This window comes from Mercenaria mercenaria, chromosome 11 (genome assembly GCF_021730395.1).
Source record: "Mercenaria mercenaria strain notata chromosome 11, MADL_Memer_1, whole genome shotgun sequence".
Classification (NCBI taxonomy): domain Eukaryota; kingdom Metazoa; phylum Mollusca; class Bivalvia; order Venerida; family Veneridae; genus Mercenaria; species Mercenaria mercenaria.
The window spans coordinates 17,085,525-17,100,124 of record NC_069371.1 but is presented as its reverse complement, the minus strand read 5'-3'; the positions used below and the strand labels follow the sequence as shown (position 1 = coordinate 17,100,124).

The following is a 14,600-nucleotide window of genomic DNA, read 5'->3' as shown; positions in this document are numbered from 1 at the left end:
ATCCCATTTGGGCTATATCTAGTATATATGGTTGCACCAGCATGATTCAAGAAAGTTGGGAATTGTTTCCAGAAGGTTTGGTTTGTCATTGAAGAAGAGTTTCAACCTCAGCTAATGATTTATCAGTGTACTTAAAAGTCTACAAATATGGAACTTTGCAGCATTGTTTCTTCCCCGTATCTGAAGAGACAACAGGTAGTACCTTAAAGCATCAGTACTTCTGTTTTCTTGTTCCATGCATTGTCCAAGTAGGTTCAGAGCTGTTTCTCTGTGTCCGAGGTTTGCTTCCTCATCAATGGTCCTCACAAGATTAGATAATGCTCTTTGTTTATCTCTGTGTCTTCTTAAACTGTAACATGTCTTATATTGTAAAAAATAGAGATATGGAAGAGAGTCCACTACAGCCCAGTCCATCCAGTTGTCAACATCACTTCTGTAAGCTAAGTCTTCCTGTGTGGATCTAAACATTTCGTGTTGCAGCTCATAGGGACAGCAGTTTATTTCACATGGCAAAAATATGACACAGAATGCAGTAATATGTTTCAGTAGAACATGTTCTTCATTGTGTTGAAAAGATAACCTGTTGAATGCACTTCTTCTGGCTTGATGTTTGAACATATAGCAGTAACATACAGGTTCCACCACACTGAGATCATAGCATTCTTCACTGTCTTTCAGGATCATGTTTGTTCCTTCAGTATCTTCCATGCAGTAAAAGATTGATGCTAATTTCAGTTTTCCGGATGAAACATCAGAGTTCAGTCCAAATGACAACCAAGTGAGAGCCTCTATTGATATGTTGCCTTGATGATAAATGTTTGAGGATGCCAGAACAGATCCTAGAGTTTTACATAACTGATGTGCAGTAATAGTACAGGCTATTTTGTCTTGTTTTTGGTTGGCATTTAAATACTTGTTGACCAGTTTGAACATGTATGTTGATAACAGCTGCAGTATTGTTGGTACGTTACAGGTATTGGTGGTATTAGAAACTAAGAAATTGTTTAGAGCTGCTGTATGTATAGCCATACCTTTAAATAATTGTCCTGAAATAAGGGTGGGTATGATTTGTGGATCTATTCCACACATGCCATTGTTCTTTATTTGAAGTCTCAAGCCAACTTCATCACAGTCAATCTCAAGTAATGCCCTTCCATTACTGCTAGTCACATACTGAAGTGTGTCAAGTATGAAGGGTTTTATATAAGGTAAAAAACGTTCTGCCATTAAATTGTTGTCTGGGAGGATGAAGTGTGGACATACTTCATTTAAAACACAGTCATAAAGTGTTGATAAACAAAGTGTGAGGCATGTTAGCAAGGTGTTTGCCCTCCAGGCAGTAGATTGTGTGTTAGCAATACAGTGAAGTAACACTGTTTTACACATGAAACTGGAAATGCTCTCGGGATACTGTGAACTGATGAAGGTTTTTAAAATCATTTTCATTAGAACATAACATCTGATTTGTGTAATATTTAAATTAAACATTAGACATCTCTCAGCTAGTGAAGTAGATATTCTCCATTCAAGTTCTTCATTTTCACTGCCTTTGTTTCCAACACCTACAACAAAACATCCAGTGCTGCTGCAGTATCTTCTCATTTCTTCTGAAGGCCATCCTCCAACACCTTGCTGATCTAACCATTGGTTTGCTTGTACAGGCCAGGATTTACAGGGAAATGCTGCTACTAAGTCTGTATCATAATATCCTGGTACTCCTTGTTCTGTTTGTGCTGGACCATGTCTCACTCTTCCCTCTTCAGAAGCAGCATTGATGAATGTATTCTTCAGCAGTATTCTTCCTCTCCTATCTCTGAAATAATGTTCATTCACTACATCATTGTATGGAAGAGGAGCATCATCTCTCAGACGTTGTAACAAACAGTATCCAGGTGATACAGTCTCATCCTGGATCATCAAGTAATTTCTTACACCAGGTTCCCATTCACTCCAGTCTGTTATTATATTAAAATCATTGAGACTGTAAAGACGGTCAGTGTCTGACTGAAGTCCCAGTGTTGTTGTACTTTCTGTTTGACTGCCAAAGTAATACACAGAAGTATTTATATTCATTGATTGATATGATATTGTGTCTAAAGACTCTCTCAGTAGCCCTATTCTTCTTGTCTTACACACTATTCTCTCATTCACTCCAATCTCATCAAGCACTTGAGATAGTCTCAGAGACACATTATGTGTGTGATCGGGAATTTGTGACATTCTGTAACAAAGAAAATAATTTCATGTAAAAAATTAGCTATTAAATGAAGCTTCAGTTGTGTGTCAGTTTACTTCAAAATTTAGAAATACAGTCCAACCTGTCTTAAGCAGCCAGCAAGGGGAAGCAGCCAATTTGGCCGCTGAAGGCAGGTGACCGCTGATCGGAGTTGCAGCCAGTATATGTATTTTTCAGACTTTCGACCAGTTTAGCCTTTAGGCCCATTTCTTGTTTAGCTTCTATTATTATTTTACCAAGATAACTTGACGTGCATTTGCCTTCGCAATACGAATTGTCTTCTATGCAATCTAAAACTCCAGCGTGATTTTTAACAACAAAATCTGTTACAGACAATTTTCCAACTTCAAAACAAGTTTGTTTACAATTTTCGCCATTTTGGTAAGGGAAGCTACTCTCCGCGCTTACTGTCTACACTAAAATCTAAGGTCGCCGTTATGTTCCGTAAAAGATCGAGTGGTTTATTTTCTTTCAAACACAATAAATTTCGAATAAATTTAATAGCGTTTTGATGAAAGAAATATAAAGAATCACAAATAGTATGCTACTAATTAGATATCGAGTATTATCTTTAACCGAGATCAAACTGTGAACAACAAAATTGACACGAGGTGACACGCTAATTGCCGATAATTACTGGCCATTTGATCGGAACAAAAAGGGGATCACACCTTTGATTATCAGTTTTAATTGATAAGCTCATGTCATTTTCGCGTCTGTGTGGTAAAGTCACGCGAGACTAAGCAATCACGTGTGTCTCAAAAATTGGGTATCGTCGGCGATCATCGCCTAAAAAAATTGTTTTGGAAGAAACATGGCCGCTGAAAGGGGTCAAATATGGCGGTCGGGAGGCAATTTTGGTGACCGCTGGCCGCGGACGGGAGGTGGCCGCTGAATAAAGTGATGAAATAGAGGAAAATCCGTCGGGGGCGTCATAAAATGACCGCTAAACGGAGGTGACCGCTGATCGGAGGTGACCGTTAGTACAGGTTGGACTGTAGGTTCTTTAAAATGAGTCTTTGATACTTAGAAGTTTTAAATTGATTTCTTGCATTTCAGTTCTGAAAATTTTTATTTTCATCTACAGTTTTAGACAATAGAATACATAGAAACTCAAAAGTATTATGTTATGCTATTGAAAATTTATATAATAGTTGAACTTGCACATTAAAATATCTATTTAAACAATACTGATTTACCTGTCTCGATTGTTTCTGTTTTAATTTTGATGCTGTTTGACATGTGAGGCATCCAATGTGTAATTATTATGAGGTAAACTAATGTAGTTAATTTAGGAAAACTTTCTATTTCTTTGAAGTTTAGTTAGTAAAACCCTTATTTAAAACAGAAAGTTGGAAAATCCCATTTCTAGTTTTTCTTTCATATATCAGAAGGATAACTCTTAAAGCAATAACAATATTAACTGTTCATGCTTACTGCCCTTTATCACAAATCAAAGTGCATATAAATCTTTTTTAGCAATATACTGGAGTGTTAAACTAGAATAAACAAGATAAATTAGTTCTTATGCCATACCCTGTTGCTTGAGTGACTTATAAAACAAAATTATGCTGCAGCTATCAGTGTTTTGTAGATTCTGCTTGATTAATAAATACTTCACAAAGTTGGTGCTTTTGTGGACACACATTTTTATGTTTTAACACACTTAAACTTTATTTTCAAATGACCCCAAAATAATTCTGAATGTATCAATGGTGATGCAGATGGTATAATTTTCAGTAGTGCAGGGGCCTCCGTGGCCGAGTGGTTAGAGTCGTTGACTTCAAACCATTTGCCCCTCATCGATGTGGGTTCGAAACCTCATTTGGGGCGTAGAATTCTTCACGTGAGGAAGCCATCCAGCTGGCTTACGGAAGGTCGGTGGTTCTATCCAGGTGCCCGCTCGTGATGAAAGTATGCACGGAGGGGCACCTGGGGTCTTCCTCCACCATTAAAGCTGGAAAGTCGCCATATGACCTAAAATTGTGTCGGTGCGACATTAAACCCAACAAAATAAATAAATAAAATTCAGTAGTGCAAATTTTGCTTATACAGTAAGTGTGGGCCAGTGGTCTAGTGGTAACATGCTTGACTGTCAATCCAGAGGTTAGGGGTTTGTATCCTGTTCCAGGTACTGGAAATTTCTGAGATGTTCTTGAGTGTCTCCCACCTAACTAGAGGCCTGTACTGGTTCTTCCCAGGAAAGATGGCTTCATGTGTATTGGTGCTATACACCGGGCACATTAAAGAACCAGCCTGTCTATTGGCAAAGAGCTAGGCTAAGTTAGCTGGACAGGCCTGTATCTAAAAAAGGACTTCTCTCTATCTGTTCTGGAGGCTTTTTCTCACTCTGTCCCTCTGGTCAGATCGCTTTGGTCTGTACTAGTAGAGGACGAATTTCGCGCACTGTGTGGCAGCATTAGATAATGTAAAGTGTCTTTAAATGTATTTATTATGAAAAGGATGCTGTATAAATCTGGTATAGTGATAATAACTGTTGTATTAAAAGATATGTCAGATTTTATCTATATATTATTTTGTGTACACAGATACAAGAAAATCAGCTGGTGGAAAGCATTTGGCAAGTGTCTGATAGATGAAGGGTACTTGGAGGAGAGGGCATGTGGCCAGGGAATTTTTGGTTCAACCATTCAAACTTCAGGAAAAGCTAGGGACTGGATGGACAATGGTAGAGTTCTTTTTTTTTTAAACTTCTTAACCTTTAGCCTTCTATCTTTCTAAAATGGACTGGACCATCATTCATTTCGGACAGTACCACTTATTATTCAAAGGGGTGTTTATTCAAAATATACTGACTGAATAGCAAACAGTGCAGACCATGATCAGCCTGCACACCTTGCATAGATGTGCAGGCAGATCTTGGTTCTGCACTTTTCACAAAGGCAGAATCACTTTCCACCATGGCCAGCAAGCTAAAGGTTAAACACAAATGACAGGTCAGTCTGTGTTTAAGTTTAGTAACGGTCCATCAGACACAGTGAAGCATAAAAATGCTACGTAAAGACCGCAAACATGTCCCCTGTCATGTTCTTAAAGTGTGATTTTAGTTCGAATATAGGGTATTAATTACCTCTCTGCAGTTTCCAGAGAGTTTTGTCCAGAGGTAATGAATTTTGTTGCCAAATTATGACTATAAATACAGCGGCCATTGAGACCTAATCGTTCTCCAAGTCCTAGTTTTTGCAGTCTGGGTGGAGAGGCAAGCACATCAGACCGGACCGGACATGCTTTCCTAGCATTGACAGTATAGCAGGAGTATGAGAAGGTAGACTACTCTGTTGATTGGGTTTCTGGAGTCCCAAGCTGAGCCATGCCAAGCAGGAACCTAGATTGTACCATCGATACCACACCTGTCGTTGTTGTCGTCGAATCCTCTTTGCCATGGTTTTCGGACTGTTCTGCTTCAACCAGTCTTCAACGTCCCTCTAAGAGAAGCACATTGAGCATATCTTCCCGTTGGAGGATTGGGCCATGACCTTTGTCTTTCACAGTCCTCAGCACTCAATGAAACGTCCCCTTCGGGGGCAACTGAATTTTGAATTAAGAAAATGGTCTAAATTGTATACCTCAAATGAAAACACTTTGGAAGTTTATAAGAAGATTCCAAAGAAGTACCAAGACTTTTTAGGAGGATGTCCTGTGGATGAATTTTGGTGGAATAGTAGCCCTTAAAAGGTAGACTGTGAATAGGGTTTGTCTCAACTATCCCGGTGGCATCTCTTTCTGACGGTATAAGCAAACAAACGGAAGTATTTATAGCACAAACCTTATAAATTAAAAAAAGACTGTAAAACTGTAAACAACAAAGTGTCCTACCTATATTGTTTGAATATCTTCCTGAAAACAGGTTTCCATCCTTATCAAATCAAAACAAATATGGCGGCACTCAACATTAGTAATATGTGTATGACGTCATCACTTTCCGCCGATATGATGTAAACTACAGTCACTGCCCAAAAATACTGCAATACATGTTTTTTCTTCAAAGTTTAAATTTGACACATGTCCAACAGTAACTAAACACTAAATTTGTAACGTTTTAACACTTCTTTTAGTTTTTAGCCATTTTTAGCTCATCTGATTTTTTGAAAAAAAATGATGAGTTATTGTCATCACTTGAGCGGTTGTCGGCGTCGGCGTTGCCTGGTTAAGTTTTATGTTTAGGTCAGCTTTTCTCCTAAACTATCAAAGCTATTGCTTTGAAACTTGGAATACTTGTTCACCATCATAAGCTGACCCTGTATAGCAAGAAACATAACTCCATCTTGCTTTTTGCAAGATTTATGGCCCCTTTTGTACTTAGAAAATATCAGATTTCTTGGTTAAGTTTTATGTTTAGGTCAACTTCTCTCCTAAACTATCAAAGCTTTTGCTTTGAAACTTGGAATACTTGTTCACCATCATAAGCAGACCCTGTACATCAAGAAACATAACTCCATCTTGCTTTTTGCAAGAATTATTGCCCCTTTTGGACTTAGAAAATCAGTTTTCTTGGTTAAGTTTTATGTTTAGGTCAGCTTTTATCCTAAACTATCAAAGCTATTCCTTTAAAACTTGCAACTCTTGTTCACCATCATAAGCTGACCCTGTACAGCAAGAAACATAACTCCATCCTGCTTTTTGCAAGATTTATGGCCCCTTTTGGACTTAGAAAATATCAGATTTCTTGGTTAAGTTTTATGTTTAGGTCAACTTTTTCTCTTAAACTATCAAAGCTATTGCTTTAAAACTTGCAACTCTTGTTCACCATCATAAGCTGACCCTGTACATCAAGAAACATAACTCTATCCTGCTTTTTGCAATAATTATTGCCCCTTTTGGACTTAGAAAAATCATTTTCTTGGTTGAATATTATGTTTAAGTCTACTTTTCTCATAAACTATCAAAGCTATTGCTTTAAAACTTGCAACAGTTTTTCACCATCATAAGTGGACACTGTACATCAAGAAACATAACTCTATCCTGCTTTTTGCAAGAGTGATGGCCCTTTTTAGACTTAGAAAATCATGGGTAGGACAATATTTCTATTATACAAAAAAAATCAGATGAGCGTCAGCACCCGCAAGACGGTGCTCTTGTTTTATAAATGTTAACACAACAGAACACTATGTACAATGTAATGGCAAATGTTAATGTTACAGTTTACTCGTCTGTACCTGTGCACTTTTGACACAGGAAGGAGTCACCTCTTCTAATAACCCTGACTGGGGAACAGAATCCAAGGTGTACACAGCCATTGCATTTATCACAGCATGCCCAAGAGACAATGGTTAGACTGATGCAATTCTTGAGCTCCTCAGGATGGAATTTTTGATAAATGCAGTACACATCAGTGTCATCTTCAGATTCAGAAGAGGAAGAGTATTCTGTCTGGGCTGCCTGAATACCAGATGTACTCGGAATGGGTTCAGTGACGGTATGTGTTTTCTTTAAGTTAGTTTTCTTCTTATCTGCTGCTACAACTCTTTTCCCTGGAGCAGTTTGCTTTTTTTTTCAGACTTAGTTTGGCATTACTTTTTACATGTTCTTTGATTTTTTCATAGACAATTTGTTCAGTAATAGGTTTCCCACTCACAACTTTACTTAAGGTATTTCTTACCTTTTTAACTGGAACATGTTTCAAAATTTCCCCAACTCTCTTTTCCAGGAAGAGCCTTGCATCAGTATTGCAGTCATCAACAGCCAGGGCCTGTTCTTGTTCATGGCTCTCTGTGGTATCAGGTGCTGGTCTAAAAACTGAAGCAGGTGCAAGAGCAGAATCTGGCACTACATTTGGGTTAAATGGATATACCCCACAATGTTTGAAGGCGGACTGGATGTTACTTGCAGAAAGAGAAGTGTATGCCTTACAGCCAATCTTGCACACATCAAATCTGGTAATCAAACAACCTCCAGACTGTCGAAGATGTTGATGACAGGCATGATTCCAGGCAATTTCAAAAGGCCCGTAACAACTTGCTTCCAGAGGCTGTAGTAAATGGCTACAGTGAGGGGGGAGAACAAACAAAATAATACCATATTTCTGTGCCCACTCAATCAGCCCCAAGGAAACATGACTTCTGTGACCATCATACAATACGAGCGACTTACTGCCGTCAGCCCGAGAGGGTAGGTGTGGCTCTAGATGCTCTGTCATATACTTTGTGAACACTTCAGTGTTAGACCAGCCAGATTCTGATACTGTTCCAGACGTGCCAGAAGTACAGCCTTCAAGTAGACCTGGAAGCATCCTAACACCAGGAAATACGAAAAAGGGCGGCACCTGTATAAAAAATGAAAGGGAGGTGATCAATAAAACAACATGAACATTGTTTTATCATTTTATATGATATTTATATCTTTTTTATAGACAGATCACCTAATTATAACCAGTCAGTTATAGATTAATTACCTAACTATTATCAGTCAGTTATATTAAGAATTTAGTATTGCAACAACTACATTTTTTGCATCTAACAAATTGTTAGGAAAAATTATACATAATACAAATTAAAAAAAAATCTATGTATATATGATTGTATATTTCATGTATGTTAACTATAAATAACAGTATGCATTAAAAAATTGCAAATTCTTGAGTGAAAATATCTTAATTAATAGTGCAACATAAAAATACATTATGTGAAAATTTACTTGGTTTCCAACAGCATTTCCTCCACCAATCACAGTGACTGTTTTCAACTTTCCACATGTAACAGCGTATGGTTTATAATGAGTACCTGTGACAATTTTTGGTGGCTTATGTTCAACCTTTCTCATCAATATTATAAATGCAATGTGGTTTATCTTTTAAGATGTATTTGGTGAGAATTTTGTTTAGTTCATTGAAGTACTGGTCAATAGCCGGGCGGTTTAGCACTTCTTGCTCTTGCCATCTCCAAAGATCTAGGTTTCACAACTTTAATGCTAGGCCATCGGTTCAGAAAGTTATAAAACCACTGTTTAGAAAGAGGTTTGTCTTGTTCTCTTAGGCCAAAATGCACAGCATAATCTGAGGCTAAGTTAATTGTTTCCTGCCGGGTATATCCAAAACCAATCTCAGCCATTGTAATAAGGTGTTGACTCAGAAATGCTTCCTGTTCTTGTGAGAATAGAGGAGGAGTACCAGACTTAAGGACATCTACTGATGTTTTTCCCCTTATTCTGTCTTTTAATGTTGTAATTGGTATGCCAAATTGTTTGGCAACACGTTCCACAGGTAGATGGTGTTCTTTTACTATGTTATATGCATCTGTAACATCCTGAGGGGTGTAAGTAGTTCTGTACTTCCTCTTAACAGTACTTTGAAACTACAAGAAAAAATACTACCACTCATAAGAAGGTAGGTAAAAATGGATCGAATTTTTGGAAACACCCTGTACATGAAACAAAAAAGTTGATGAGGTCATCAATGCATATGATGTCACAATGCAGACGAGGAATGTTTTGGTTATTGAAAAAGTACTTTATAATGATGAATTTTATGATTTTTATGCCCCCAAAGGGAGGCATATAGTTTTTGAACCGTCTGTCAGTCTGTCCGCAATTTTCGTGTCCGGTCCATATCTTTGTCATCGATGGATGGATTTTCAAATTACTTGGCATGAATGTGTACCACTGTAAGATGACGTGTCGCGCGCAAGACCCAGGTCAGTAGCTCAAAGGTCAAGGTCACACTTAGACGTTAAAGGATAGTGCATTGATGGGCGTGTCCGGACCATATCTTTGTCATCGATGGATGGATTTTCAAATAACATGGCATGAATGTGTACCACAGTAAGGTGACGTGTCGCACGCAAGACCCAGGTCTGTAGCTCAAAGGTCAAGGTCACACTTAGACGTTAAAGGATAGTGCATTGATGGGCGTGTCCGGTCCATATCTTTGTCATCGATGGATGGATTTTCAAATAACTTGGCATGAATGTGTACCACAGTAAGACGACGTGTCGCGCGCAAGACCCAGGTCCGTAGGTCAAAGGTCAAGGTCACACTTAGACATTAAAGGTCATTTTTCATGATAGTGCATTGATGGGCGTGTCCGGTCCATATCATTGTCATTCATGCATGGATTTTAAAATAACTATGCATGAATGTGTGACACAGTAAGACGACATGTCCTGTGCAAGACCCAGCTCCGTAGGTCAAAGGTCCTAAACTCTAACATCGGCCATAACTATTCATTCAAAGTGCCATCGGGGGCATGTGTCATCCTATGGAGACAGCTCTTGTTTAATTGGAATTTTTGGAATTAACAAAAGAACATGTAAGAAGGTAAGTTATATATTTTTTAGAGTAGAATTACCTGTCTTATTTCCATTTTTTTATCCGGCTGTCAAAATGAACGAAACTCCTCCCCCTGTTTACAATGCGGTCAAATCAAGCGTGAAATATCGTCTCGCGAGATTACAGAAAGCCCTAAATGCCAACCGTCAGAAAGACAAGTACGTCGGAAAGAGATGCAGAAGGGATACATCTGCTTTACCTCTAGTGAGATTTAATTGAAATGCATTGGGCTTTGGTTTAGTGTGTTTTGGTACAGATATGGAACTTTAGTTTTGCACATAATTAATATTCTGTATGACATTAAGTGATTTTCAGGAAGGAAAGAGAACCTGTATATAAATTGTTTTATCTCAACTTATATCGATAACCTATAAAATAAGTTTATTTTATATAGTAAAACATTGATCACTCAAGAGTGAGAAGGGGATGAGCAAAACACAAGTTATCAATGACATTGAGTGATTCATACATAGAAAATATAAGGAAAACTTCTCAAGATGGCTGTGGTGCTCAGATCAAGGGGTGTTTTGCTGTATTATGGTACATAAACAACTAGGAACAAATTACAACATGAAAACATTAGTCTTGGCCACTCCTAATGTGATTTATATGCTGAATAATCTGAAATATATGTAGTTAGCCTGTTCCCCTATATTCTCGCGGTACTAGTGACTTTAAAAAGAGTAAGCAAGCAAATAAAAATATAACAGTTATTTTGTTTAATAAATAATTTAAAATAATTCATTATCTATCAAAACGTACAAGTTTTGACACAAAATATAATTAAAAAACTCCCGACAATCACGTGTCAACATGTACATTTTCTACCATTTTGATTTTGTATGTCCTTGGTATTTTCGCATTAAAGATGTTGTTGTTGTAGTTGTAGAATTATTGTTAGGTTCCCTACCACGATATTTGTTTAATTCCGATACAGTTTGGACTTCTGTGTCTGTTTGTAAAAACAACAGTTTAATTATAACGATATTGGTAAAATTATGCGAAATGTTCCACACCCAGTACTTAACAATTTATTCATTTTGACAGCATGTACATCTGAAAGAGCTGTCCTTTCTCAGAATTCTGACCATTGAACCTTTGTATGCGACCACTAATTCCAGTCCGTTTCGGAAATTATGGTACCAAGGCGGGAATTAAAGGGAATCAGGGCATTGCGGGATAGTCGTTTATACGAATCGGGCCTATTTATAACAGACGACATAAACAAAACATTGGCGAAAACGATGTTAACAAGTGAAAAATACAGGATTTGGTTTAATTGGATATAAATTTAAGTACTTCAACTATTTTGAAAGCTAACTCACCAAAATTCTATGCATTCTGGATGAAATGATTAAGATTTGAACTGAAAATGAAAGTAGGTTGTTTGTAAACAACATCAAGGTGGCGCTTCCGTGCAAAACGGAAATAACACGAAATTACCAATGACGCGAGAATACCGCGGACGACTATACATTTTTTGAAAACACACAAGTTCTTTTGACTTTAAAAGACTTGTGTTGACATTCCAGAATTTTGTTGACTTGTAAAATTTGATGAAATTTGAATTGGCGGTAAGTTGGATAATATTTGAGACTGTATTTACTTGCCATTTAATGCTGTTTCTCTAACACGTTTTACAATTTACAGGTGGTAGGACTGGCAGCAAACCTCTGAAGTTTATACCAAACACTGAACTAGCTGCAGAAGACAAACCAGCTGTTGCAGTGTCATTTAGGTAATTTTCATACTTCATCATTTAGGTTACATTCATACTTCAACATTTGGGTGACATTAATACATCAACATTTAAGTAACAGTCATGCATCAACATTTAGATAACATTCATAAATCCTTATTTAGGTGATGTTCATACATCTATATTTAGGTAACATTCATACATCTGCATTTAGGTAACATTCATACATCATTATTTAGGTAACATTAATACCTCAACATTTAGGTAACATTCATACTTCAACATTTAGGTAACATTCATACATCAATATTTAGGTAACATTCATACGTCAACATTTAGGTAACATTCATACATCAACATTTATGTGGCACTCATCCTTCAACATTTAGGTAACATTCATACATCATTATTTAGGTAACATTCATACTTCAACATTTAGGTAACATTCATACATCAACATTTAGGTAACGTTCATACATCAACATTTAGGTAACGTTCATACATCAACATTTAGGTAACGTTCATACATCAACATTTAGATAACGTACATACATCAACATTTAGGTAACGTTCATACATCAACTTTTAGGTAACGTTCATACATCAACATTTAGGTAACGTTCATACATCAACATTTAGGTAACATACATACATCATTATTTAGGAAACATTCATACTTCAACATTTAGGTAACATTTTTACATCAGCATTAAGGTAATATTCATACATCAGCATCTAGGTAATATTCATACTTGAACATTTAGGTAACATTCATACTTCTACATTTATGTTACACCCATACAATACTGACTTCAATATTAAGGTTACACTCATAAACACACAATGCTTACATTAGTATTTATGCAATATGATATCCTCATTTTTATGGGAATGCCCCTGGCGGGCGGGCGGATCTGCGGGCAGGCGGCGTCCACAGACCTTGTCCGGAGCATATCTTCTACATGCATGGAGGGATTTTGATGAAACTTGGCACAGTTGTTCACCATCATGAGATGGAGTGTCATGCGCAAGAAGCAGGCCCCTAGGTCTAAGGTCAAGGTCACAGAGGTCAAAGGTCAAATTCAAGAATGACTGTCCGGCGCATATCTTCTTCATGCATGGAGGGATTTTGATGAAAGTTGGCACAGTTGTTCATCATCATGAGACGGAGTGTCATGCGCAAAAACCAGGTCCCTGGGTCTAAGGTCAAGGTCACACTTAGAGGCCAAAGGATACAAGAATGAAAAATTCAAGAATGACTTTGTCCGGAGCATATCTTCTTCATGCATGGAAGGATTTTGATGTAGCTTGGCACAGTTGTTCACATAATGAGAGGGAGTGTCATGCGCAAGAACCAGGTCCCTAGGTCTAAAGTCAAGGTCACACTTAGAGGTCAAAGGATACAAGAATGAAAGCTTTGTCCGGAGCATATCTTCTTCATGCATGAAAGGACTTTGATGTAGCTTGGCACAATTGTTCACCATCATGAGAGGGAGTGTCATGCGCAAGAACCGGGTCCCTAGGGGTAAGGTCAAGGTCACACTTAGAGGTCAAGGATACAAGAATGAAAACTTTGTCAGGAGCATTTCTTCTTCATGCATTGAGGGATTTTGATACAACTTGGCACAAATGTTCACAAGCATGAGACAGAGTGTCGTGCGCAAGAACCAGGTCCCTAGGTCTAAGGTCAAGGTCACACTTAAAGGCCAAAGGTCAGATACAAGAATGACTTTGTCCGGAGCATTTTCTTCTTTATGCATGGAGGGATTTTGATGTAACTTGGCATAATTGTACACCATCATGAGACGGAGTGTCATGCACTGGTCCCTTCTTTTGAATTACTTCCCTTTGCTGTTACTATAAATAGCTTATATTGTAACTTTTTCATTACAATTCATAGGGGAAAACCGAGACCACTTTTCTGTAGTACAACATGCATGTTACATCCAATTCTGAGGTGTATTTTGAGCTATCTCTACCTGGTAGGGATTTTTGTATGGACTTTTATTTTTTTTTTCTTCTTTAAATAATACGGTAACTTCCCTTAGTTGTTACTATAAATAACTTATATTGTAACTTTTTTATAATTGACCATAGGGAAAAACCAAGACCACTTTTCTGTGGTACAACATTGATGTTACTTTCAAATTTTGGTTGTATTTTAAGGTATCTCTACCTCAGGTAAGGATTTTTTTTGTGGACTTAGAAAAATAAAAGAATTACAATAATTTCTAAAAAAAAAAAAACATTGTAAACAACTAGAAAATTAAAATTCCATTTGCAAATACAGGTGCTAGTGTAAAGAAATTTGCTGTGACAGGCGTATATTGTGACATTCTGGCACTCTTGTTAGACTCTGTCTAAGGTATAGTGGAACTTCAG

The 14,600-nt window shown here is 37.4% G+C and overlaps 1 protein-coding gene across 3 annotated transcripts in view; it reads left to right on the top strand.

Moving 5' to 3' along the window:
- The window catches only part of LOC123530778 (bifunctional 3'-5' exonuclease/ATP-dependent helicase WRN-like), a 108,185-nt gene that overhangs the window by 69,638 nt on the left and 23,947 nt on the right, over positions 1-14,600 (top strand). For all 3 annotated transcript variants that reach the window (XM_053518655.1, XM_053518656.1, XM_053518654.1), the window contains exons 19-20: positions 4,786-4,925; positions 12,170-12,257. In XM_053518655.1, the coding sequence (XP_053374630.1) occupies positions 4,786-4,925; positions 12,170-12,257 (228 nt within the window). The remainder of the gene's footprint in view (positions 1-4,785; positions 4,926-12,169; positions 12,258-14,600) is intronic.